The sequence below is a fragment of the Myotis myotis genome, unplaced genomic scaffold (genome assembly GCF_014108235.1).
Source record: "Myotis myotis isolate mMyoMyo1 unplaced genomic scaffold, mMyoMyo1.p scaffold_m19_p_1, whole genome shotgun sequence".
In the NCBI taxonomy this organism is placed as follows: Eukaryota; Metazoa; Chordata; class Mammalia; order Chiroptera; family Vespertilionidae; genus Myotis; species Myotis myotis.
In genome coordinates this window covers 159956150-159982004 of record NW_023416313.1, presented here as the reverse complement: position 1 = coordinate 159982004, position 25855 = coordinate 159956150, and the positions used below count along the sequence as shown (strand labels likewise).

Genomic DNA, 25855 nt, shown 5'->3' with positions numbered 1-25855 from the left:
TCCTCAACTTCAATCTACCCCCTCCCCCGCCCAGGGCATGTTATGAAAGTTGGCTGTATTATTACGATAGCCAATAAAACATTAGTTATTAATAGGACACCGTGCACACAGTAGGCGCTCTGTAAATAAATAGGCAGATGCCTGTGAAATAATTTCCTCGGCGCTTGGCCTGTCCCGCAACCAGTAATCACTGGGTGGCTGTGCCCACGGACATCCTGTCGCGCAGATGCAGAGCTGGTTCCAAATCTAGGCTACCAGGCGTTGCCCTCCCCTTGCCCTGGCCTCGACTTGGGCCCTGGAGCTCACTCCGGAGGGCCCTTCCCAGAACTCCGGGGCGGGGAGGGGGGACAAGCCACTTAGGCCCCTGTTTTTCCACAGCCTCATTGGATCTTTCCAGGGGGTCGCCGGCCCTCGGAGCAGCCGGAGCCTGCCTCTTCCTCCTTTGGCCCCATCAGTGCTTGTTTGTTAATTACTAGGATAACAACAGCAGTGCTGGAGGAGCCTCAGACCCAGGTGGGGGCGCCCCCAGGCGGCAGTACGGGGAGAGACTCCGGAAGCGCTGTCTGTTGGATCGCTCTACCAATTTTCTTGGACACTGTGGGATGGCTCCAGGACCCTTTCTTAAAGGGAAAAAAAATTTTTTTTGTTCTGTTCTAGAATCCACAGATTCTGAGCTTGGGCCGAATCGGATCAGGGCAGGCAGACAATAGTCTGGGACTGAAACCAGATTCGCAAGGGCCGCTACTAGGGCGATGTGGCTGCTTCCCGTCCTGCACTTAATTGAGCACTTGTCACTCCTCAAGGCTCTCGCCCCCACCTCTCCTCTCCTCGGGACTACACATGTGCAGCGGAAGGAAGCCTCCTTTTTTAAAAAAATATATATTTTATTGATTTTTTACAGAGAGGAAGAGAGAGGGATAGAGAGTTAGAAACATCGATGAGAGAGAAACATCGATTAGCTGCCTCCTGCACACCCCCTACTGGGGATGTGCCTGCAACCTAGGTACATGCCCTTGACCGGAATCGAACCCAGGACCCTTCAGTCCGCAGGCCAACGCTCTATCCACTGAGCCAAACCAGTCAGGGCAGGAAGCCTCCTTTTATTGACTCTGACTGATGTTGGAAAGACCCTTCCTAGAGAATGGTAAACCCAGAGCCCAAGCCCAGCCTTCCACTTCCTTCCCTCCCGGCATCCCCTCCCTGCTATTTCCTGAACTCTGACAAAGAATCCCAGCCCGAGGGCCATCATTTCCCACCCGTCAAATTGGCTTCTCGGACATGTCATGGATGCCATTGCATTCTTTACTCAGAGCCTTGTCCAACTTCCTATCTCAGCTGCAGACCTGAAGCACGGCACTGTCCCCCTCCAGCAGCACACTTCCCCTGTGGGGCCAGGAGCCCCGAGTTCCTGCTTCCTCTGCCCCTCCTTCTGAATCCCTCTCAATTCTTAGTATTTCTACTTGCAGGGTAGTGCGGACTGTAGGGTCATGATCTTCAGAGTTCCCAGATCCTACAAAGGGTGCTTGCCTTCCTGAGCCCTCACTCACACCCATTCTTCTTACCTATCTCCTCTCTCTCCCCCCAACCCCACCCCCCCATGGTATAGAACTTACTTTAAGGGAATGCAAGCAGGTGTGATTTTGTGGGAGAGGTGTGTAGGTGGGTGAGAGGGTGTGCATTGTGATATATGAGGGAGGGTGTGCATTTATGCAAACTCTAAATGTGACTGACGCTATGTGGGTGGATGGGGAGAAAGTGTGTGTGTGTGTGTGTGTGTGTGTGTGTGTGTGTGTGTGTGTGACTGGAGGAGGTTGGCTGCCTGTGCCTGCAAGAATCTCCCTTCCTTTCATAAACGCATTGCTTGGAAGGAAACTAATCAAATCAACAGGAAATGTATTTGACCTAATGCAGGAGCAGCTGTCCCAGCAATTCCTGTCCTCAGAACAGAACAGGGGCCAGCTATGATCTATCCCTGGGGTATAAGAAGGGCCTGCAAGGGAGAGGAAGGGCCCAATAGTCCCTTATGGATGGAGCTAGGTTGAATGCTAGCATTTCCTTACTCAGGTGAATTAAGTATCTGCCCACTCTCTGCCTTCTCAGGAAGCAGTTGCTTCGTTTTTAGAGTTGGGGGGGGGGGGAGGCGGGGGACGGGACGGGACTGGGGACAGTAGACCAAGAGGATACCAATGTGAGCCATGGAGTCCTGGTAGTTTCCCCAGCTCTATGCCCAAGGACCTATTCTTTCCCAACTACTGGTTAAAGAGGTGAGAGTTGGGAAGTTTCCCTTAAGAAATGGGGCAGGCCACAGATTATGTTCTTCATCATCTTAGAGCAGTGGTTCTCAACCTTCTGGCCCTTTAAATACAGTTCCCCATGTTGTGACCCAACCATAAAATTATTTTCGTTGCTACCTCATAACTGTAATGTTGCTACTGTTATGAATCATAATGTAAATATCTGATAGGCAGGATGGTCTTAGGCGACCCCTGTGGAAGGGTCGTTCGACCGCCGAAGGGGTCGCGACCCACAGGTTGAGAACCGCTGTCTTAGAGAAGCAGGGAATCTGTGCCTTGGGGCTTGGAGGAAAAGGACCTGCAGGTGTGATTCCAGGGGTGGTGGGGACGGTTGCTGTGCCTGCTAAATACACCTTGCCTGAAATTCCTAAGCCAAAAACAATGCCACTCCTTGCCAAAGATGAAGCAGAAAGGTAACTCCCTAGATTAAACTAGACTTTGATTTGTAATCACAGGGGACTTTCAAATAATGAGATTTCTCCCCAAAAGCAGATTTAGGAAGTAGGAAGAGAGCAATAAGTTTAAATGTGTGAAAGAAAAAAATCTGTCCTCTTCAGAATTTCACTTAGGGATGGCAGAGTTTCACCTAAAGAGGGAGTGTTTCATGTGTGAGTGTGAGTGTGAGTGTGTCTGTGTCTAAATGCCCCACATCTGGCCCTGGCCGGTGTGGCTCAGTTGGTTGGCCTGTTGCCAGTTCACCAAAAGGTGGCAAGTTCGATTCCTGGTCAGAGCACATATCCAGGTTTTGGGTTTGATCCTGGTCCGGGCACCTATAGGAGGCAACACAATGTTTCTCTCTCTCTCTCTCTCTCTCTCTCTCTCTCTCTCTCTCTCAAATCAATAAAAATATCCTTGGGTGAGAGTTTAAAAAAAATTATATCTGGCTGTCTGTATTTCTCTTTTTGACTTGACCCTCTTTAACTGCAGCCTGGCAACTGAGGCATTTCTGACTCTATTTTTATTAAAAATGGGTTTTTTAAATATATTTTATTGATTTTTTACAGAGAGGAAGGGAGAGGGATAGAGAGTTAGAAACATTGGTCAGCTGCCTCCTGCACACCTCCTACTGGGGATGTGCCTGCAACCAAGGTACATGCCCTTGACCGGAATCGAACCTGGGAACTTTCAGTCTGCAGGCAGACGCTCTATCCACTGAGCCAAACCAGTTAGGGCTGGAGTGGATCTTTGATTACAAAATCCACATTATTAACCGGTTAATAGTTAATCTGCACTATTAACTGATCAATAGTTAATCGGCATTTTTAACCAGTTAATAGTTGATCGGCATTAACTGGTTAATAATTACTCTGCATTATTAACCGGTTAATAATGCGGATTTTGTAATCAAAGAAAACATGATAATTTCAAGAGAAGCATCAAAAGTGCTTTATTCAGCTGAAGCCGGTTTGGCTCAGTGGATGGAGCGTCGGCCTGTGGACTGAAGGGTCCCGGGTTCGATTCCAGTCAAGGGCATGTACCTGGGTTGCGGGCACATCCCCAGTGGGAGATGTGCAGGAGGCAGCTGATCGATGTTTCTCTCTCATCGATGTTTCTAACTCTCCATCTCTCTCCCTTCCTCTCTGTAAAAAATCAATAAAATATATTTTTAAAAAAAGTGCTTTATTCAAAGTAATGTCCATCACTAGCTACACATTTCCCCCACCTTTCAGGTAATTTATGGATACTGTCCCAATAGAACTTTTCTTGTTTTGAGGCAAACCATTCAGAGACCCAATTTTCCACTTCTTCATATGTTTTGAAGTGCTGCTCAGAAAGTGCATGTGCCATCAATCAGAACAAGTGGTAATCTGAAGGAGCAAGGTCTGGTGAATATGGCGAGTGGGTTAATACTTCCTTAACTGGTTTTGAAGTGTGTGATGTTGTGTCATCATGAAGCAAAATTACTTTGCCACGTCTTCTGGAACATTCTGGTCATTCACGATCAAAGCGTGGTTGAAATTGATTATTTGTTGTCCATATTGATCAGTATTAACATTTCCACCTGGTTTTAGAAGCTCATAATACACCACACCTTCCTGATCCCACCAAACACAGAGCCTTGTCTTCTTTCCGAAGCGATTTGGCCTTGCAGTCGATGTTGATGGTTGACCTGGATCAACCCATGATTCTGTGCATTTGGGATTCTCAAAATAAATCCACTTTTCATCGCCAGTTACAATTCAATGCAAAAAAGGCTTTCTTTCATGCCGTTGAAGCAACATTTTACCGATGACTTTCCGATTTTCCATTTGTCTTTCGTTCAGTTGATGTGGCACCCATTTTCCTTCCTTTAAAATCATTCCCATTGTTTACTGAGCAACGTTTAATCTTTCTGCAAGTTGTTTTTGAGTTTGACACGCAGCTTCATCCAAAAATGCTTGTAATTGTTGGTCTTCAAATTTTTTCGGTTGATCTGGATGTTCTTTGTCTTTCGCATCAAAATCATCACTTTTAAAGCATTTAAACCAGCATTCACAAGTATCTTGAGATGGAGCATGTTCACCATAAGCTTCCCAGAGTATTCAGCAGCACTTTTCTTCAAAATAAAGTAATGAATTAAAACTTCCCACAAATGCTCTTTTTTTTTGGCACAAAATTTGACATTTTTAAGTGTAAAAATATCTATGATGTTAACACCTTCAGAAAATTTGATATATGAAGTTTTGAAGCTTGTTGTCAATACAACAAAATAGCATACATATCAAATCACATATATATCAACATATGTGTAACTATCTATTGAAAAAAAATCCTCATTATTATCCGGTACACCTAGTTCTATAGAATACCTGGAAACTTGTTGGAAATGCAAATTCTTGGGTCCTATTCCAGACCTACCAAATCAGAAACTTTTAAGGATGTGGCCCAGCAACCTGTTTTAACAAGCCCTCCAGGTGATTGGTGCCTGCTGAAGTTTGAAAACCACTGGACTAATTATTGGCTGCCCTAAGATGGCCTTCAATCAAGCAATGACTTACTAAGGTCCTTGCATGGCAATATGCTGGGTGTTGAGTGGTATGGAAAAGAAGGCCTGATGCCCGCAAGGAACTTACAGTCTATTCAAGGGAACAAGACACTTGCTAGTTATAGTTGATATTTAGTAATGCTTCCCAACATGTCACACAAGTGGTACAGATGGAATGTTCCAAGAAAAGTTCAGTGACTAACCAAGTTGGTCAAGGTTTTAGAGTTGACTCCAGCTAGGCCTTAAAAGAAGAGAAAGGAAATAGATCTAGAGACATAGAAGCACAGAACAGACTGCAGAATCTCAGAGGTAAGGCAGGGGAGGGTGGGTGGGTGGGAAGAGATCAACCAAAAAACTTGTATGCATATATGCATAACCCATGAAAACAGACAATAGGGTGGTGAAGGCCTGGGGCTGGGGGTGAGTACAGGCTAGAAGGGGTCATGGGGGGGGGGGGAGGGAATATGTAATACTTTCAATAATAAAGATTTAATTTTAAAAAAGAAGACGAGCAAGGCTCTGGCCATTGTGGCTCAGTTGGTTGAGCATCATCCTGTGCACCTAAAAGTTGCCCATTCAATTCTGGGTAAGGGCACATGCCAAGGTTGCAGGCTTGATCCCCAGTGGGGGTCGTGCAGGAGGTAGCTGATGGATGACTCACTCACACATCAATGTTTCTCTCCCTCTCTTACTCCCTTCCTTTCTCTAAAAACCAACTCAAACAAAAGAAGAAGAAAGACTTTGGGATAGGGTAGAAGGGAAAACAGAGTTCCAGTGAGGGGCACTGGCATGCACAGAGGCAGACCGCTCCCTGCGGAAGTCGTCTAGCGGGTAGCGGGGCTGCTTTCTGCTGTCTTCCCACCGCAGCTGCGCGCTGGCCTTTGGGCGCGGTTATCCGCGCGGGTGGGACACCCTCTGCCTCTGTCGCGGGTGTTGTGTGCGGACAAGGGCCTGTGCCGGACGGACACCCGCAGGATGCGTTCTGTCGGCACAGAACTCACGCCGTGCAGACAAGGCAAGCGGAGGGCCTGGGCGCTCTCGGGTTCCCAACTCCGAGCCGCGGACCCCGAGCAGGCGGAGCCAGGCCGGAGGGGCGGGGCCTCGCCGGGGGCGGAAGCTCCAAGCTGGCGGCGGCGGAAGCCTGCGGGTCAAGATGGCGGCGCCCAGGCAGCCCAGGAACGAGTAGGTGGCTGGGCCGGAGAGACGGGCTTTAGGGCATCTCGGTGGACGGCTCTGGTGCAGAGTATTTATTTCCTTTGTCAGAGCCCGCCCGCCCGCGTGTGTCTGGGCTGCACAGCAGCGGCCGCGGCCACTGGGGGTGGCGGTCCGGGCGCGGCCCTGCATCCCGGCAGCGGCCCTGCATCCCGGCAGCGGCCCTGCATCCCGGCAGCACTGCCCTGCCGACACTCGGTGATCTCTCTTTGCCGACGCGGGCGGTCCCAGAGCACGCGCGACCGCACAGCCCTACGGGGCGCTGTGGGGCCCCGCAGTGTACACGTGTCTTTGGTGATGTTTATTCTTAACTATTTTATTATTTTTGATGCTATTGTAAGTAGAATTGTTTTCTTAATTTCATTTTCTGATCGTTATTTGCTAACATCTAAAAATACAAGTTTTATATATATATATCTTTTACAGCCCAAAGTGTCGTACTAATGCAGTACTCTTAGTCCAGGCCTGTTCGCTCCAGTTTGATGGAGTCCCCACTCCCTGGTATGACATTTGTCTGCCTGGCTCCTGGTGCATTTTCCTTAGTTCCCCTCGGTTTGTAACTGAGACTTTTATCACCCACGGGTTGTAAAAGACCTAAGTTACCAGTAAATATTGTTGCTAGGCTGATGATATCAACGAAGGATAAATGGGAAAGGAATGGCAATAGGCACGAATGAGGGGGAATGAGTTGACGTGAATCCAAGGAAAAAGTCTTCTTGGATGCACAATGAATGAACCAGGGTTCCGTTAAAGAGGGCCCATCTTTATTGCTTTTAGGGGTGAATAAGAGGGAGCCCCGACACGGAAGCAGTGCTGGAAAGAGTTGCACTGGGGAGGCCACTGGAGTGTCAAGATGCTGTCGAGACCAAAGCCAGGGGAGTCGGAGGTGGACCTGCTGCGATTCCAGAGTCAGTTTCTTGCAGCTGGTGCAGCCCCAGCAGTGCAGTTGGTGAAGAATGAACGTAGGAGAGGTGCCAGTGCCAACCTGGACCAGCCTCGGCTGCAGGACCCGCGGGATGTGGTGATGCTGGACAGTGAGTGGCCGAGTGTGTGAGGCTGAGGAGGAGAGGGTACAACATCAGGGTCTCCTTCCCCTTCCTGATGTGGCTGGGCTCTACCCGTTATTATTTCATGCACTGCATAGCCTCTGGCTGCCACCCCGTTTTACAGAGGAAGAAACTGAAGCTCAAAGAGGTTCAAGATCTTGCCCAAGGTGACACAGCTGGAGCCAGGGCTCCCCAGTAGCGGACTTTCTTTCTTTGGCTTTCCCCTAGCCTTCAGACTCTACCTGGGAAGGTGTGAGTATCCTCATATCTGGCTTGTTTTTTTTCTCAGATCTCCCAGATTTGCCCCCAGCTTTGGTTCCTGCTCCTCCGAAAAGAGCCAAGCCCAGCCCTGGCCATCCCCTGGCTGACCATGTGGACCCTGAAGAGAGGCTGAACAGGCATGATCAGCACATCACTGCTGTCTTGACTAAGATTATTGTGCGTCTCACCCTGACTGAGTGGGACAAGGCATCCTGGGGCACAAAGGATATTGGGTGGGGGTGGTGAGGCTTATGAGTAAAGGGTGATTTAAAAAGATGGGACTTTATTCCCCTGCAGTGACGTGGGGGTCTGGTTTAGGATCACTGTGCCCTAAAAAGCAAGGTGGGTTTATCACTTCATAGAGTGAGATTCTAGTTATACAGAACTAGGGCTACTAGCAGAGGCTCCAGCCTGGCAGAGTCTCCATATCATCACTTCTTTGTCCTCTGTTGCGCAGGAACGAGATACAAGTTCAATGGCTGTGAATCTGCCTGTGCCCAGTGGTGTCGCATTCCCCCCTGTATTCCATCGCTCACAGGACAGACAGGTAGACGGGTAACCTTAGATGGTACTTATGGTACAGTCAAGTGAACTTCCTAGTGCATCTTCTGCAGATTGGGAAACTTAATAATGATAAGCAAATCTGTTGTTAAAGTGGCACCATATTAAGTACTTTATTTAATCCTCATAAAATGATGTAATGTAAGTAACATTATCCCCATTTTTTCAAAAGATAAATGAATTGTTTAACACCATATATCTAATAGAGAGAAGAGTCGGAAATCCAACCCAAGTCTGTCAGACTTCAAGACCTGTACTCTTACAGTGCCCTGCTTTTTCTGAGGACTAGGGTTGTGACCATTGGAAATTAAGCAATTTTCTTTTATCTCTTTGTTCCAGTGACTAGTATAAAGAGGTTGAGAAGAGAATGGGGTAAGGAATATCAGTCACCTGAGTTTTCTTTTTGCCCCATAGAGGAAGCCAGCAACATCTGGTAAGAGAAGCATCTTTGCCCAGGAAATTGCGGCAAGGAGAGGATCTGAAGCCAGCATCCCACCAGTTAGAGGAGTTGTGTCTACCCAGGACCGACCAGAGGGTGAGCTGGGGTTGAAGAGGCATGAGCTTGGCTTTTTTGTGACGCAGGATAATAGAGTGATCTTTGGATATACATGTTTCCTGCTTCAAATATGAATTGCATTTGAGCCATTTAAAGAGGAAGCTGTCCTATATTTTCATTTAGAGTATTGAATATGGGTGGCTTTGGTCCACATCTGGGACTTAGGTGCAGGGAGAGAGCAGGCCAAGGAAGAGGATAGAAATGGCAAAGACTATAAAATAAAGGTAGAAGCCAAGATTCCTTTCATAATGCCAATTACTGGTGGAAGAGCGGTAGCATGCCCTTGACATGCAGCCTGAACATCTAAGAGCATGGTCAGAAAGTACGATGTTTCTAAGGGAAATCCTCTTATATAAGTCCAAGGGGAAGAATGAGTAGGGGGTGGAGGTAAGGATCTCTGCTCTGTGGCTAGGAAAGCTCTGGGGCCTCCATCTCTCTCCAGGCCTAATGGGATTGGAGAAGAGGGCCAGACAGCCCAATTGGTACGAGGCAATGAAACTGATCATACACTTCTTCCAGGTGCTGTGACCTGTGAGTCACTCACACCCAGGGAGCAAGATCACCAGCTTCCATGTGGCAGCCAGAACTTCCAGGGACCCCATCTGGTCACAGGAAAGGGGCTCAGGGACCAGGAGGCTGAGCAGGAAGCCCAGACCATCCATGAAGAGAACATAGCAAGACTGCAAGCTATGACTCCTGAGGAGATCCTGCAGGAACAGCAGAGGTTGCTGGCTCAGCTTGGTATGGGTACCTGGCTTTCTTGCCGAGACTGGGCTAGGGAGGGACTGCTACTTACTGAGGAAAGCTTACTGTGATTGCCAGGCATTATGCTGAGGACTTTCCATCATTCTGTCCTCAAACTGTTCCTGTGAGGTGGGTGGTACCAATCTCAATTACTTATGGAAAAAACAAAAAGAAAAAAACGTGAGGCTCAAAATTTTAAGAACTTGCCCTGGTCGGGTTGTTCAGTTGGTTAAAGTAACGTCCTTATGCACAAGGTCATGGTTTTAATCCCTGGTCAGAGCACATACAAGAAGCAATCATTGAATGCATAAATGAGTGGAACAGCAAATGGATGTTTCTCTCTCTCAAATTAATCAATAAAAAATTTTATAAACCAGTAAAAACAAATATTAAAAAATTTTTTTTTATTGATTTCAGAGAGGAAGGGAGAGGGAGAGAGAGGTAGAAACATCAAAGATGAGCCCTAGCCGGTTTGGCTCAGTGGACAGAGCGTTGGCCTGTGGACTAAAGGGTCCCGGGTTCGATTCCTGTCAAGGGCACATGCTTGGGTTGTGGACTCGATCCCCAGTAGGGGGCGTGCTGGAGGCAGCTGATCAATGATTCATCATTGATGTTTCTATCTCTCCCTCTCTGAAATCAATAAAAATATATTTTAAAAATAGAAAAGAAACATCAATGGTGAGAGAGAATCATTGATCAGCTGCCTCCTGCACGCCCCCTACTGGGGATCAAGCCCTCAACCCAAGCATGTGGCCTTGACTGGAATTGAACCCAGGACCCTTCAGTCCGTAGGCCAGTGCTCTATCCACTGAGTCAAACTGGCTAGGGCCAAAACAATTTTTAAGAAACTCTCCCCCAGATCACATAGCTGGTAAGGAACATGGATGAGATGTAAACCCAGGTGCATGTGGTCTCACAGGCCCTGATCTTAACCACTCTGCTGTGTGTATTGTACTACCCTAGTGTAACAGCACTGTATTATAGCTGCTCTCTAATATGGCTGCAGTACACTCTACTATATGATGCTCTACTATACTATTCCTCCCTCCTAGTTTTTGTGCACCAAGTCAGTCTTATTCCAAACTATATATCTAGCCTGCCCAGTGCTGCTCATTGGTTGAGCATCAACCCATGAACCAGGAGGTCACAGTTCAATTCCTAATCAGGGCATATGCCTAGGTTGTGGACTCCATCCCTGATGTGGGGCGTGTAGGAGACAGCTGATTGATGATTCTCTCTCATCATTGATGTTTCTTTTTTTAAAATATATTCTTATTGATTTCAGAGAGGAAGGAAGAGAGAGAGAGAGAGAGAGAGAGAGAGAAACATCAATGATGAGAATCATTGATCAGCTGCTTCCTGCACCCCCCGCCTAAACCCCCACTGGGGATTGAGCCCACAACCTGGGCATGTGCCCTGACTGGAATCGAACCATGACCTCCTGGTTCATAGGTCAACACTCAACCACTGAGCCACACTGGCTGGGTTCATCATTGATGTTTTATCTCTCTCTTTCTCTGAAATCAATCAATCAATAAAACTATATCTAGCACCTATATAGAGCATAGCGTATATTGGGTTTTTAGTGAATATTTGTGCATAAATAAATTAGCTACAAGTGTGAATAATTTTTCCCCTAAATGCCTTCATTTTCACCCTAGGCAACATTCATTCATTTATTCCACAGCCACTTTGGGCCTATGACCTGGAGCCAAGCACAGGAATGGGCATAAACATGGGCCAGTGGACTGTGAAGGGAGGAGGCAGCAGTGGGCAGGCAGGTTCCAGTGATAGTTATGGGTCATTGAGACCCCACCAGAGCCCAGGGGCCTCAGTCCAGGGCTGGGAAGTGGCTTGGTCTTGACACCTATAGGCAGTTTTCAGGTTTCAGGTCTAGAGGAGGTTAGGGAAGATCTGCCTTCATCCTCTCTTCCCTCCCCCTCTCCTCTAGATCCCAGCTTGGTTGCTTTCTTGAGGTCTCGCAGCCGTACCCATGAGCAAGCAGAAGAAAAGGCCATCGAGGAGCAGAGGGCAGGAGCACCCTCTGTTGAGGTCTCTGGAGAGGAGCCCATTATGCCAGCTTCTGCCAGTGAGCCTAGGCAGGAAGATGAGCCGGAGCCAGGAACCCCAGGTTTGGAGAAGGGGGGACATCTTTTGGGGAATAAAAGTAGAGGAAAGAATTCCTTCTGGCGGATGAGAAAAGAGAATCGTCTCCATCCTTGAACATCTAACGTGAATCTTCATTATTGCCTTGAAATCTGTCTTCATTTATTGACATGTATATTCTTTCTGCACATGCTTCCTGTTTTCCTGTCCTATTACTTCTCCTCTTCCCCCTTCTGGTAAAAGGCAGCAGCGTGTGATGGCTGACTGGCCCCCTCCCCCAGCAGACCATCTCCCTGCCTTAGCTGTAGCTGCCCCAGCTGTGGTTCCATCCATCCCAGTTTTCTGCCTCTGCTCTCAGCGTTGGGGGGAAGATGGCAGGGCCAGGGTGATGGGAGAAGAGTGATGCAGGTCTTATGAATATGCCAGACCTGAAGCAGAGAGGCCAGTGGGAGCACTCATTTCCCAGGAACTTGATTATTTCATTAGTGATTAACAAAAGAAATTGAATTATGAGAGCCAGGACCTCCTGCCCCTGGATGAGCTCCAGGCCAGATGAGCAGGTTGGGTGCGGGTTGGGGTGAGGAAGGAAGGGGTTGTTGGTGTGTGTTTTTGTATCTTGCCTCCCTGAAGCAGGATAGCTCCCCCTACTCCTTGTTCCCACTTCTCTGCTCCTGTGGCAGGTTGGTACTCGGCAGTGAAGAAGTATGTTTTCCCTGATTTATGTGGTCCTCCCTTCCTTCTCTGCTCCCTCTGTCTTCTTTTCTTACCTCCTCCGCTTCCCTTTCCCCTTCCTAGGAATCCTTGGGGTCAGTTAGGGGCTAGAGCCCAGGGACTAGGTGTGTTCTGCCATATTGGGGACAGGACATTTGCCCAGTTCCCAGGATGAAGACTGGGACCCCAGTGCCTCAGTGAGCTGAGCCCCTTAGGGAACTGCTTCCATCTCCCCAGCTCTGGCACTGCCCGTGGCCCCCCACAAGGAATGGCTGCACATGGACACTGTAGAGCTGGACAAGCTCCATTGGACCCAGGACCTGCCCCCACTCCGGCGGCAGAAGACGCAGGAGGTGAGGAGCGCAAGCTGGCCTACAAGGGGTGGATTGGGGTGAGAGTGGAGCTGCGGCACTTGTACCCAGAACCCAAGCTCAGGCCCTTTTGTTCCCTTGAGCTTGAGAAACACCTCTTCTTGCTCACCTTCCTGGCACCATAGGCCAGAGGAGCCCATTTCTAATCAGAAGTAGAGCCAGGACCTAAGACCTAAGAGGCCTGGGGTTAAAGGTGAGGAGTGGGTGTGGGGAAGTTGCTGCTGCCCCAGCCCAAGGACCTCTTTTCTCTTCCCATTAGAGGATGCAGGCCCGGTTCAGTCTGCAAGGAGAACTACTGGCTCCGGATGTGGACCTACCCACCCACCTGGGACTGCACCACCACGGAGAGGAGGCAGAGGTGATCATGGGGCCAGGGAGGATGGCAGCTTTTGACAACCATGGAAAAGGACCTCTGGTCAATGTCTTAGGCCTGCGATTGCAGGTCATGGCCCATTGCATCCATTCAGGTCCTCAGCGCAGTCTTTCCCCTCGTTCCCTCACTTTCCAGTCAGTTGCCAGAACCTGCCAGTTCTCTCCCTTCCCCTTGATGCTTCTTAGATAAGAGCCTTGCTCCCTCTTGTCTGCTCAGTCACCATGTCTTCCAACTCTCTCTGCCATTCCATTCCATCCCTCTTGAGGCTGCCACACTGATTCCTCTGGCCCAGCTCAGGCCTTAGAAAGTTTCCTGGCTCCTTTGCCCCATAAGGCAGTCCTTCCATAGTCTGTCCCTGCCCCCTCGCTCCCGCCGCACCATTCTGTTGCCCTCTCCCCACACACACCCTGTGCTTAAGCACCTCCAGGGCTCAGCTCCTGAGCCTGCTCCGGGAACGAATGCCTTTACCCTGTGTTCCCGGCCGGGCCGTGGGAGCCCTGCGCACCCACCAAGAACACAGCACTTTCCAGTTTTCACTTCTTTCTCTCTTGTTCTCTGGTTGCAAAGTAAATACTAATTATCTTCCTTCCAATCTGCTTTATGTCATGGTTATTTGTATGCATATCTTACCTTCTTTACCAGTTTGAGGATCCATTGAGAGAGATATCGTGTGTCTTTGTCTTCCCCATGACTTCTAACTCAGTGCTTGGCATAGAAGGGTTGCTGTGTATTTGTTGGGGGGTGCTGCCCTGTATCTTGACCCTTTATGACTTCTTGTCCCTGCCCCAGAGAGCGGGGTACTCCCTGCAGGAGCTGTTTCACCTGACACGCAGCCAGGTGTCCCAGCAGAGAGCATTAGCACTGCATGTGCTGGCCCAGATCATCAGCAGGGTGAGTGGACTGCGGGCTTGGTCCTTCCCACCCCCACACCTCACCTCTCAACCTTAAGACTTTCCACTTCCTGTCCTTTTCACTCTGGCACACTAGTCCATACACCAGCTGTCTGGGTCAGACTGGGAACGATGGGCAAGTGAAGGGTTTAGGACAGGAATGGGGAATGTCTGGCCCTGCCAAGGAGTTAGGGGTGATTTAATTAAATGTTTGACCAAAGATAGCAGGCTAATTTTGTTGTTGTTGTTAATCCTCACCCTAGGATATTTTTCCATTGATTTTCAGAGAGTGTCACAGAGAGAGAAACATCAATGTGAGAGAGACACATCGATTGGTTGCCTCCCACACGTGCCCTGACACAGGCAGAGGTCAAGCCTTCAACTGAGGTACAAGGTACATGCCCTTGACCAGAATCGAACCTGCAACCCTTCAGTCTGTGGGCTGATGCTCTAACCACAGAGCCAAACCAGCTAGGGCAAGGGTAATTTTCAGTTGGTAATTTTGTGTGGCCTGCGAATGATGTTATAAATACCCAAATGGCCCATGGCAGAAAAAGGTTTCCCACCCTAGTTTAGGACATAGACTCTATAGCTTCCCCCTACAAGCTTTTCTCCTCCTTCTCCCAGGCCCAGGCTGGTGAGTTTGGGGTCCAACTAGTGGGCAGTGTCCTGCGCCTTCTTTTGGATGCTGGTTTCCTTTTCCTGCTACGCTTCTCCCTGGACGATAGAGTGGATGGGGTCATCGCAGCTGCTGCCCATGCTCTTCGAGCTCTGCTGGTGGCTCCTGGAGATGAGGTACAACAGGGATAAGAATGGGGCTTTGAGATATCAGGGTCCCTACTGTTCCTGTGGGCGTGCCCTCCTTGTGCTCCAGGCAGAGCAGAGGGTGGGATAGCAGCATCACCATCTTCTTTTAAAGGCCACAAAGCCTGGAGTCTTGCTCTTCTTTTTTTTTTTTTGCTTTGTTTTGTTTTGTTAGTCTCACCCAAGGATATTTTTCTCATTGAGTTCTAGAGAGAGTGGAAGGGAGTGATGAGAGAGAGAGAAAGAGAGAGAGAAACATCAATGTGAGAGAGACACATCAATTGATTGCCTCCTGCTCATGCCCCAACCAGGCAAGGATCAAACCTGCAACCCAGGTAAATGCCCTTGATCAGGAATCTAACCCGCCACCCTTCAGTGCATGGGCCGATGCTCTATCCACTGAGTCACACCGGCCATGATGCCCTTCTCTTATTTGTGGATGGTTCCACTCTCTATTCCTGGGCCCATTTCCTGCTTGACCCCTTCTTTTTCCTACCCCATTCCCTTTCCTCTGGCAGGAACTCCTCGACAGCACCTTCTCCTGGTACCATGGAGCTATGGTGTTCCCGCTGATGCCCACGCAGGAGGACAAGGACGATGAGGATGAAGATGAAGAGCCCTCAGGAGAAAAAGCAAAAAGGAAGAGCCCTGAGGAAAGAAACCAGCCTCCATCTGACCTGGCCCGACATGATGTCATCAAGGTAAAGATGCTGGGACAGCTGCATCTGTCCCGTGACCTCGAGGGCATGCACATGTCAGGCAAGAGGGGTCACCAAGGCCTGGGGCCCAGGTGCATTTGGCAGTGGATTTCTCTCTCTCTCATCCCCAGGGGCTTCTGGCCACCAATCTGCTGCCTCGGCTGCGCTATGTGCTAGAGGTGACCTGCCCAGGACCTTCCGTGGTCCTTGACATCCTGGCAGTACTCATCCGCCTGGCCCGGCACTCCCTGGAGTCAGCCACAAGGGTAAGAAACAGAGACAGAATGGGAAAAGAGTCCAGCTGGGCCTAGTCTTGACCCTCAGCCTCCCTACCTCCCTTTCCTCCTGTTCCCCACAGGTCCTGGAGTGTCCTCGGCTGATAGAGACCATAGTTCGAGAGTTCCTGCCCACCAGCTGGTCCCCTGTTGGGGTGGGGCCTACCCCCAGTTTACACAATGTACCCTGTGCAGCTGCTATGAAACTACTTCGTGTCTTAGCCTCAGCTGGTAGAAACATTGCTGCCCGGCTGGTAAGCAGGACGCAGGATGCAGGACGGGGGTGGTGGTCCTCAGGACAGTGCCGGGCTAAGGCTAAGCATGGCCACTGGACTCTGGGAGGCCTGCTCATGCCATATTTCTTTGTCTTGATCCAATTGCTTAGAAAGGCAACAAAAATCACCAGTCAGGAACCTAATCAGCTGGAGCCCAGTGTATCCTGTAGGCCTACTCTGTTCTCATGTGAAGGGAGGGCTCCCGGGCCAGAAGAGCCACATACAGATACGCACACAACACCCATAGCCACGCAGCCCTAGAGAAGGTGCCCAGCATGTGCTTGCTAAAAAGAAGGAGAGGAAGGGGGAAGGCGGGAGGGGGCAGATGCGGCAGTGTCACCCTGGCCCAGAGCTATGGAACCAGAGGGGCCGGGAACAGGGCTACGTTGAATCCATCTCCGTAGTGAGAGGACCTGAGGTTACTTGAGACTCCCAGCTGATCCTGATCCCCAGACTTTCTGTCCACCCTCAGCTGAGTAGTTTTGATCTCCGGAGCTGCCTGTGCCGCTTTATAGCTGAGGCTCCTCAGGAACTGGCCTTGCCCCCAGAGGAAGCTGAGATGCTGATCACGGAGTCCTTCCGCCTGTGGGCTGTAGCAGCCTCCTATGGCCAGGGCTGTGACCTTTACAGGTGAGGAGGACAAGAGGTAGGCTCCCTGGGAGACCTCTCCTGTTCTGCACTCTTGCCTAACCTGACTCAACCTTGCCAAGGTTTCAAGCTTGGAGGGAGGCTGAAAATGAGGAAGAGGGATTCTGGGAGTAATGACCAACCAGGGGAGAGGGGAGCAAATTCTGTGCTGTTGTGTAGATCAGATTTCCCCCTATTGGGGGAAAGCCTTGAAAGGCTGCCTCCTTCCCTTCAGCCCCCAACTTCCCTTCCCTCTTTTTTTTTTTTTTTTTTTTTTAATATATTTTATTGATTTTTTTACAGAGAGGAAGGGATAAGGATAGAGAGTTAGAAACATCGATCAGCTGCCTCCTGCACACCGCCAACTGGGGATGTGCCCGCAACCAAGGTACATGCCCTTGACTGGAATCGAACCTGGGACCCTTTAGTCCTCAGGCCGACGCTCTAAACCAAACCAGTTAGGGCTCACTCTTTTTTTTCTTTTTTTTTTTAATTTTTTATTGATTTCAGAGAGGAAGGGAGAGGGAGAGAGAGCGAGAAACATCAATGATGAGAGAGAATCATTGATTGTCTGCCTCCTACACACCCCACATGGGGGATTGAGCCTGCAACCCGGGCATGTGCCCTGACTGGGAATCGAACCGTGACCTTCTGGTTCATAGATTGACACTCAACCACTGAGCCACACCAGCCGGGCTCCTTCCCTCTTGAAATCTCCCAGAATTACCCAGCCTGGGGCCTCTCCCTTCTGGTCCTCCTTAACTATACTGCAGAGCTCTGGGGCAGGCCTGCCTTGTATCTTACATCTCTCTCTCTTCTACACTGAGAGGCAGTCATTGTTCTCCCCAGGGAGCTATACCCAGTGCTGATTCGGGCCCTGCAGGTCATGCCTAAGGAGCTCAGCACTCACCTCCCGCAGCCCCTGTCCATGCAGCGGATAGCCTCATTGCTCACTGTCCTCACCCAGCTGACCTTGGCAGCCAGCAGCACTGCCCTGCAACCCAGCAGGTAGGTTACAGCCCTCAGCTGCCAGAAGAGACCTCCTGCCAGGAACTCTGGGACAGGCAGGAGAGTTCCTCCCCAGGGAAAGGGTGGCTAGAGCTTAGAGCGGTGTTCAGGCAGCCAGATCCTCACTGTGGCCCCTTTTGGCATTCCTGTAGTGACTCGGCTGAGGCTAGTCTGTCGGCCACCCCTTCCTTGATCACTTGGACACAGGTGTCTGGGCCCAAGCCTCTTGTGGAGCCGTGTCTAAGACAGACCTTGAAGTTGCTGCCCAGACCTGAGATGTGGCATGCTCTGGGCCCAGTGCCCACTGCCTGCTTGCTCTTCCTAGATGCCTACTACCGAACCTGGAGCCAGCAGGTAAGTGCTGCCCGCCTGCCTCCCACCATGCCCTGGGTGCCTGCCTCAGTCTTATCATTCCTCTCTCTCTCCCTCTCTCTCTCTCTCCACCTCTCCACTCCTGCTCCCCATTCCCACATCTTCCTACTGTACCTTTTCCTTCCTAACTTTCATTCTCTTTCCACCTCCATACTCAGTGGACTTCCAAAAGCCATGTTGGTGGGGGCCAGAGAACCGCTAGCAGCAGCTCAGCCTCCATGGAGCCTTTAAGCTCTCTCAGGACCCCTCTCAGCAGATGCCAGAGCAACCCCAGGGTCTTCTCTCCCTCCACAAGAGTCAGAAAGCAGAAACCTCCAAACACTGACTCTTGGGCTCTTGGAATTATGGACTTGGCCTGGGTACCCAGGGTCTAGGAGAATGGGTGTCCTGGGCTGTCAGCTCAGTGAGCCCCTTGGTCCTCCAGCCAGACTTGTGCCCAGGGGATTGGCTTCAGGACATGGAGCGCCTGTCGGAGGAGCTACTACTGCCCCTGCTGAGCCAGCCCACGTTGGGCAGCCTGTGGGATTCCCTTGGGTATGTACTGTGTGGGGGGGAGGCATTTGTTCTCCTTGTGGGATTCCGGGATCTACCTTCCTGGTCCATCTCAGGTGGAAGCCCTCAGCTTGAGGGAAACCTGGCTCCCTATCAGGCCTCAGTGGGGACGCAGGAAGGTGGGCACTGGTCTGCACTGGCCAGCCCTCTCAATTTCTCTATTCTGCCTCAGGCGCTGCTCTCCTCTCTGCAACCCACAGTCCTGTGCTCCAGTCCCTGAAGCTCTGCCCAGCCTCGTGTCACTGGGCTGCATGGGAGGTTGCCCCCCTTTCAGTCTGGCTGGCTCAGCCTCACCCTTCCCGGTCCTCACTTCCCTCCTCACTCTTTTCAACACCCTGGCCCGGATCCACAAGGGACTATGTGGCCAGGTGAGCCCTGGGCACCTGGTTAGATTCCAGGCAGGGGGCCAAGATGCCAGGAGTCAGAAAGAAAGTGAGGAGGGCGCCCCTTGGGAAAAGGAGGCCTCTTCTGCCAGCACCCATTTTTCTGAGTTTGGCTGGGGAGAAAGCGCCACCTGGGGACCCCCAGAAGAGATCAAAGTCACCTTCTAGATCTGAACAAGCTTGCTTTTCCTCAGCTGGCTGCTGTGTTGGCTGCCCCCGGACTCCAGAGCTACTTCCTCCAATGTGTGGCTCCTGCGGCTGCCCCGCTCCTCACACCCTTCTCTGTGTGGGCCCTGCGACACGAGTACCACCTGCAATACCTGGCACTCACCCTGGCTCAGAGAGCAGTAGGTACCCCCAACCCCCTACCCTGCTATCTACTCCCTCTGCCCCACATTGTCTGCATTCTTCTATGGAACTTGTGCTGCTCCTGGCAGGCAATGCAGTTTCCACTTTCCTCCAGACATGCCCTTCAGCATATATCCTCTTTGCTTATGTCCTCATCCTCACTTCTATTTGCTTTGCCCCCTTCTCAACCCTTGAGCCCCCCACCATCTGTCCACAGGCAACATTCCAGCCAGTGCCGGCCACCAATGCTGCCCTCCATCATGGCATGGCCCTGGCTCTGCTGAGCCGGCTGCTGCCCGGAAGCGAGCACCTTGCCCATGAGCTACTGCTGAGCTTTGTATTCCGACTGGAGTTCCTCCCGTAAGTCCAGAGTTGGTGGCATCAGCCCTTTGAGATGAGTACTGTGGTTACTGACAGAACAGCCTTAAATTGGAAACAGGAGACCTGGGCTTCTCTCTCTTCCATGAATTACCCTTAACCTGTCTTAGCTTCCATTTTCTCATTAGTAAAAAGAGGTTGGGGATAACCACATTAGAGAATTATGAGACTTCAGTGTGACGGTGTATAAACTAGTATACACATGTAATAGCCAACAGTTACGAGTGCTTACTTTGTGTCTGGTATTCCTTTAAGTATTTGACTATATTTTAAGCATTTTACCCATACCATGAGCTAGGTATTACTGTTTTAAAATTATTTTTCAATTACAGTTGACATACAATATTATATTTGATTCATGTGTGCAACATAGTGATTAGAAATTTACACACTTTACAAAGTGATCCCCCCAATAAGTAGATTAGCATTACTATTATCACCGTTTTACTATGAGGAAACGGAGGTACAGAGAAGTTCTGTAAACTTGCACCTAGGCAGCCGGCCCTAGTGTCCATCCTCCAAATTGCCACACACACATGAAAGGGTGTCCGGGGAACTGGGAAGACCTAGGAACCTCTGGGAAGCCCTGGAAAGCTGGCATGGCCTTCAGGGTGCTGTGGTTCCAGCCCTTATTTTTAACTTTTGGATTCTGTTACAGGGAAAGAGCATCAGGGGGTCCAGAGGCAGCTGACTTCTCAGACCAGCTATCCTTAGGGAGCAGCAGGGACGCTGGCTGTGGGCGAGGGGCTCTGCTGGCTCAGGCCTGCCAGGACCTCCCCAGCATTCGCAGCTGCTACCTGACCCACTGCTCCCTGACCCGAGCCAGCCTGCTAGCTTCTCAGGCCTTGTACCGAGGGGAGCTACAGCGAGTCCCATCTCTGCTGCTCCCCTTGCCTAAGGAGCCTCTGCTGCCCACTGACTGGCCTTTCCTGCCCTTGATCCACCTCTACCACCGGGCCTCCGACACCCCCTCGGGGCTCCCTCCTGCTGACACTGTGGGCACAGCCATGCGGGCCCTGCAGTGGGTGCTAGTCCTGGAGAGCTGGCGCCCCCAGGCCCTCTGGGCTGTGCCTCCTGGTGCCCGCCTGGCACGGCTCATGTGTGTGTTCCTGATAGACAGTGAACTGTTCCGGGAGACCCCAATACAGCGTCTGGTGGCAGCCCTTCTGGCCCGGCTCTGCCAGCCTGAGGTCCTGCCAAACCTCAACCTGGATTGCCCACTTCCTGGCCTGACATCGTTCCCTGACCTCTATGCCAGCGTCCTGGAGCATTTTGAGGCTGTGTCTTTTGGGGACCACCTCTTCGGGGCTCTGGTACTCCTTCCCCTGCAGCGTCGTTTCAGCGTCACCTTTCGCCTTGCCCTCTTTGGGGAGCACGTGGGAGCCTTGCGAGCTCTGGGCCTGCCTCTGACCCAGGTACTTTCTCAGCCCAGCAAAGCCTATCATGGGCATCTACACTGGCTTTGGGAGCAATTGTGACAGTGGGGAGCTTTGGTGAGCCTCCGGTTCCTTTCCTTACCTCTTGGGGGCTTTGAGGAGATTAAGAGAATCCATGAAAAGGGTTTAATATGGTATCTGGCGTATGGTAGATGTTTGTTCAAGACACAGCTTCTTACTCATGAAGTGCTATGATCTAGATAAGAGATGTCCTAAATCCCAAGGTCTAAATTATTCAGATTTTAGGTGCTAAGTCATGATTCAGAGAATGGAAAGTTGGCTTCCCATAAGGAGAAGGCTTTGTGAAAGAATTGGCAATTGACCTACCATTGACCAGGAATATACCTAGTGGAACAGCATGAGCAAAAGCTCAGAGGCAGAGAGTAATATGACAGGGCCTGGGAGGAGGAAGGAGTCTAGAACAGATTTAAGTTTGGAAACTTGTTGGAAACAAAGCTAATAAAGTCTTAAGAGGGCCTCAAATATATCAGCGTAAGGAGTTAAATTTATAAACTGTAAAGAGCTTTTTTTTTTTAATTTGGGTTTTAAATTTTCATTATAACATTCTGATAAACTTAAAATAGAAATATTTTAGTATATAAATTTACTTCACATATGTATATAAAATATGAATGTATATTTTACATAAAAACTAGTTTTTTAATTAAAAAGAACATTACCTTTTTAAAAAAATAATTCTTTAATATATATTTTTATTGATTTCAGAGAGGAAAGAAGAGGGAGAGAGCAATAGAAATGTCAGTGATGAGAGAATCATTGATTGGCTGCCTCCTGCACACCTCACACTGGGGATTGAGCCCACAACCTGGGCAGATGCCCTGACTGGGAATCGAACCGTGATCTGGTTCATAGGTCAACGCTCAACCACTGAGCCACACCAGCTGGGCACCTAAATGTTCTTAATGTTCATAATCCCACTGTTCAGTGGTAACTTTTGATTTTTATCTTTTTCTAGTCTTCTTTATATGCATATATGTTTTTATAAAATTGGGATCACTGCATGTTTTCTTATGATTACATAATAAGCATTTCCACATCATTAAATATTCTAAGAAATCAACATTTGTTATTATATAATAACAAATTTTATCGGAACCCATTAAAGTTGTTTCTGATTTTTGCTATTTTAAGTAACTTTATGATAAACACTATGACAGCTTTCTCTCATAATTTCTGCACAGAATTAAGAATCATTTTATTTTATTTTTTTAAGAGAGGAAGGGAGAGAGAGAGAAACATCTCTTGGTTACCTCCCACATGCACCTCAGCTGGGAATCACATCTGCAACCTGGATATGTGTTTTGACTGGAAATCAAACCCACCACCTTTTAGTGTATGGGACGTTGCTCCAACCCATCCACACTGGCCAAGGCAAGAATAATTTTTTAGAAAGAGAATTACTAGTCCAAAGAGCCCTGAATTCTTGAGAGCCCTGGCCAGTGTGGCTCAGTTGGTTGGGCATGGTCCTGTGCACAGAATGGTTGCCTTTTTGATTCCTGGTCAGGACACATGCCCAGGTGGCAGACTGGATCCCCAGTAGGGGGTGTGCAAGAGGCAGCTGATTAGTGATATGCTCTCACATTGATGTTTCTCTCCCTCTCCCTTCCTCTCTAAAAATCAATAAAAATAATGAATTTTAAAAAGTTTTAATGAGAGATTTTTTTCCAATCCTCACCAATGGATATGTTTTTATTGATTTAAGAGTGAGAAAGGGAGAGAGAAAAACAGCGATTGGTTGCCTCCCAAATCAAACCAGTATACAAGATGTCACTAATCGAACCAGTATACAAGATGTCACTAATCGAACCAGTATACAAGATGTCGCTCCAACTGAGTCACACCAGCCAGGACCGAAAGGTTTGGTAATAAAATTGAGTGGCTGAACATGACATTTTGAAAAATTTTTGGTTTGTTTTTGTTTTAAAATATATTTTTACTTATTTCAGAGAGAAAGGGAGAGATAGAAACATCAATGATGAGAGAATCATTGATTGGCTGTCTCTTGCCTACCCCCTACTGGCAATTGAGCCCACAACCTGGGCATGTGCCATGACTAGGAATCGAAATGGGACTTAATTCTTAGGTTGACACTCAACCACTGAGCCACACCAGCAGGCTGAAAGTTGTTTGGTTTTTTTAAATATACTTTTGTTGATCTCAGAGAGGAAGGGAGAGGGAAAGAGATAGAAACATCAGTGATGAGAGAGAACCACCGATCAGCTGCCTCCCACATGCCCCACACTGGGGACCGAGCCCACAATCCCGGCATGTACCCTGACTGGGAATCAAACCCTGACCTCCTGGTTCATAGGTCAATGCTCAACCACTAAGCCGCGCTGGCCGGGCTGAAAGTTTTAATTTTAAGTAGTAAATTAAACAGGTAGTGGCAATACACAACTGCTTCTGTTTCCCAGTTTTCCTGGCTTTCCAGCCTTTTAGTCTTTAACTTTATCCTCGTGATATAGAGGGAAGTATGTCTGTCTTGGACCTAACCTCTGCTCTCATGATTTGACTCATGTGACCATCAACCATCCACCCTGTTGTCCGGTGATAACATATTTCCACCCTCACCCTCAGCATATTTCATCTCCCCTGTCACAGTTGCCTGTGTCCCTGGAATGCTACACGGGGCCTCCTGAAGACAACCTGGACCTCCTTCAGCTCTATTTCCGGGCCCTGGTTACTGGTGCACTCCGTCCACACTGGTGCCCAGTGCTCTATGCCGTGACTGTGGCTCATGTCAACAGCTTCATCTTCTCCCAGGATCCAAAGAGCTCAGTAAGTTACATCCCCATCTCCAGAGGGAGGAAGGGAGCCTGCAATTGCATTGCTTTTGGGCCAGCTAGAGAGGAAGTGAGGGCCAGGCAGGGCCAGCGATGGGGACCAGTCCTTGGCCCAGTGCCACTTCTCCCTGTTCTACCTCTAGGATGAGGTAAAGGCTGCCCGCAGGAGCATGCTGCAGAAAACGTGGCTGCTGGCAGATGAGGTAGGGTGGGGCATATCCTGGAGGGAGGGAGAATAAAGGGTCTTTGGGGACAGAGATCTCAACAGGATCTCACTACCCACTTCATAACGTTTCTTCCCTCTTGGCAGGGTCTCCGGAAGCACCTCCTCCACTATAAGCTTCCTAATTCTCTCCTCCCAGAGGGCTTTGAGCTATATGCCCAGTTGCCCACTCTACATCAGCAGTACCTCCAGAGACTGACCTTAGGGATGACCCAAAATGGCGTATCAGAGACCTAGCATAGCTGCTACAGATGAAGAGATGCATACATCCTCCTGGAGTTCACCAGCAGATGCCTGGCCAGACAAGAGGGCTTTGTATCCTAAGGAAGGGCAGGAGACAGAGGAGCAGAAGGCTTTCCTTCCTGGGATTAGGCTGTTTGAGTGTTTTGGAGCAGGGTGAGCTCTACCATTGTATCCTGATATCTGGGGCTTCTAAGGATCAGTGCTGGGAGGGAAGGGTGATTAGCTACTCACCCCTTCTTGGGGACAAGACAAATAAACTCTCCCTCTCCTCCCGCTGACCAGCCTAGAGTATATGAACATTATAATTACGCACTGAAATAAACAACATTTTTTCTCCCGGGATTCTGATTTGGACTAATTTCAGATAATGTTAGTTCAGAATTGGTATCAAGGGTTGGGTTATCCTAGGGGAGAAGTGTGAGAGACGGGAGGAAACAGTGGAAGGTGACAACTGAGTCCACATGTGGAGACAACAAAAATGCAGGTCCTAGTTCTGGAGTGCAGCCAGGCCTGGGCAATGTTCCTGGGATTGTGGGCACTTCTGGAAGGACTCAGCAGTGTCCTTGAAGTACAGGTATCCTTAATGAGGTAGGGCAGCATCTTGTCTATGGTCCCCTATTTCCATATCCTGAGATATGAAGAGGCCAAAAGTCAGACTATTGCAGTAGTTTTCTGTTTGGCCTGTTATAATGATACCATAGACTGGGTGGCTTATAAACAGAAATTTATTTCTCCCAGTTCTGGAGGCTGGAAAGTCCAACATCAAAGTGCTGGCAGATTTGGTGTCTGGCGAGGGCCTGCATCCTGCCCATGGACAGCTCTCACTTGGCAAAGGGACAAAGGAGGTCTCTTATAAGGGCACTAATCCCATTCTACCCAACAAGGGTGGAATCCTAGTCACTTTCCAATGGCCCCACCTCATATTGAAGTTTAGATTTCAACATAGGAATTTGGTGGGGTCACACCATTCAGTCTTTACAGTGTTCCATTATGGACTTTATTGGTGGTAGGCAAAGCTGAGAAGGAGTGGGTCAAAACAAACTCTGGTTCATTGGTTCATCTCTTTCTTTTGAGAGAGTTTCTAACACAAGCTGTCATTTGTTATGTGGAATAACGTGATTGTATTTATAGGTCATCAGTATGAGTATGGTGTGCCTGTCAGTAGGTAGAACCCACTCCCCTTAAATGGAGTTGCTGGGAAAAAAAAAAAAAATGGAGTTGCTGAACACAGTATTTTACAAGATGTTTTACTAAGCAACCACTTTATCTGCAAACAGCAGTAATTCCTAAGCTTACCATGTGACAAATCACCTGTAGAATGTGTTAAAACAGATTGCTG

The 25855-nt window shown here is 49.3% G+C and overlaps 2 protein-coding genes across 10 annotated transcripts in view; one reads left to right on the top strand and one right to left on the bottom strand.

The window, feature by feature from the left end:
* The first annotated feature begins 6218 nt into the window (after window positions 1-6218).
* RPAP1 (RNA polymerase II associated protein 1) lies at window positions 6219-25729 on the top strand. 9 transcript variants are annotated; one of them, XM_036297945.1, is made up of 25 exons: window positions 6219-6441; window positions 7249-7505; window positions 7807-7955; window positions 8236-8325; window positions 8754-8874; window positions 9415-9636; window positions 11591-11770; window positions 12694-12809; window positions 13087-13185; window positions 13990-14091; window positions 14718-14885; window positions 15413-15595; window positions 15724-15858; window positions 15951-16121; window positions 16615-16772; window positions 17619-17777; window positions 17930-18131; window positions 18574-18683; window positions 18874-19069; window positions 19279-19431; window positions 19650-19792; window positions 20469-21225; window positions 23869-24045; window positions 24194-24253; window positions 24361-25729. In XM_036297945.1, exons 2-25 carry the CDS (start codon window positions 7325-7327, stop codon window positions 24508-24510), a joined length of 4182 nt encoding a protein of 1393 aa, XP_036153838.1. In that variant the 5' UTR covers window positions 6219-6441; window positions 7249-7324; the 3' UTR covers window positions 24511-25729. The 9 variants fall into 9 exon arrangements, with proteins under 9 accessions (XP_036153838.1, XP_036153847.1, XP_036153857.1 ...); XM_036297954.1 differs by lacking the exon at window positions 6219-6441 and adding an exon at window positions 6466-6807; XM_036297964.1 differs by lacking the exon at window positions 6219-6441 and adding an exon at window positions 6888-6972.
* Window positions 7411-25855, bottom strand: part of ITPKA (inositol-trisphosphate 3-kinase A) — a 38554-nt gene continuing 20109 nt past the window's right edge. The window contains exons 6-7 of the transcript XR_004965875.1: window positions 9692-9791; window positions 7411-7527 (exon numbers count right to left, since the gene is read on the bottom strand). The gene's annotated coding sequence lies outside the window, so the exon portion shown is untranslated. The remainder of the gene's footprint in view (window positions 7528-9691; window positions 9792-25855) is intronic.

Excerpts from the sequence above, each read along its gene's own strand:
- RPAP1 (XM_036297945.1), top strand. The coding sequence starts at position 7,325 with ATGCTGTCGAGACCAAAGCCAGGGGAGTCGGAGGTGGACCTGCTGCGA. Across the intron at positions 7,506-7,806 it reads GGATGTGGTGATGCTGGACA|ATCTCCCAGATTTGCCCCCA; the intron begins GTGAGTGGCCGA and ends TTTTTTTCTCAG. Across the intron at positions 15,859-15,950 it reads CCCTGGAGTCAGCCACAAGG|GTCCTGGAGTGTCCTCGGCT; the intron begins GTAAGAAACAGA and ends TGTTCCCCACAG.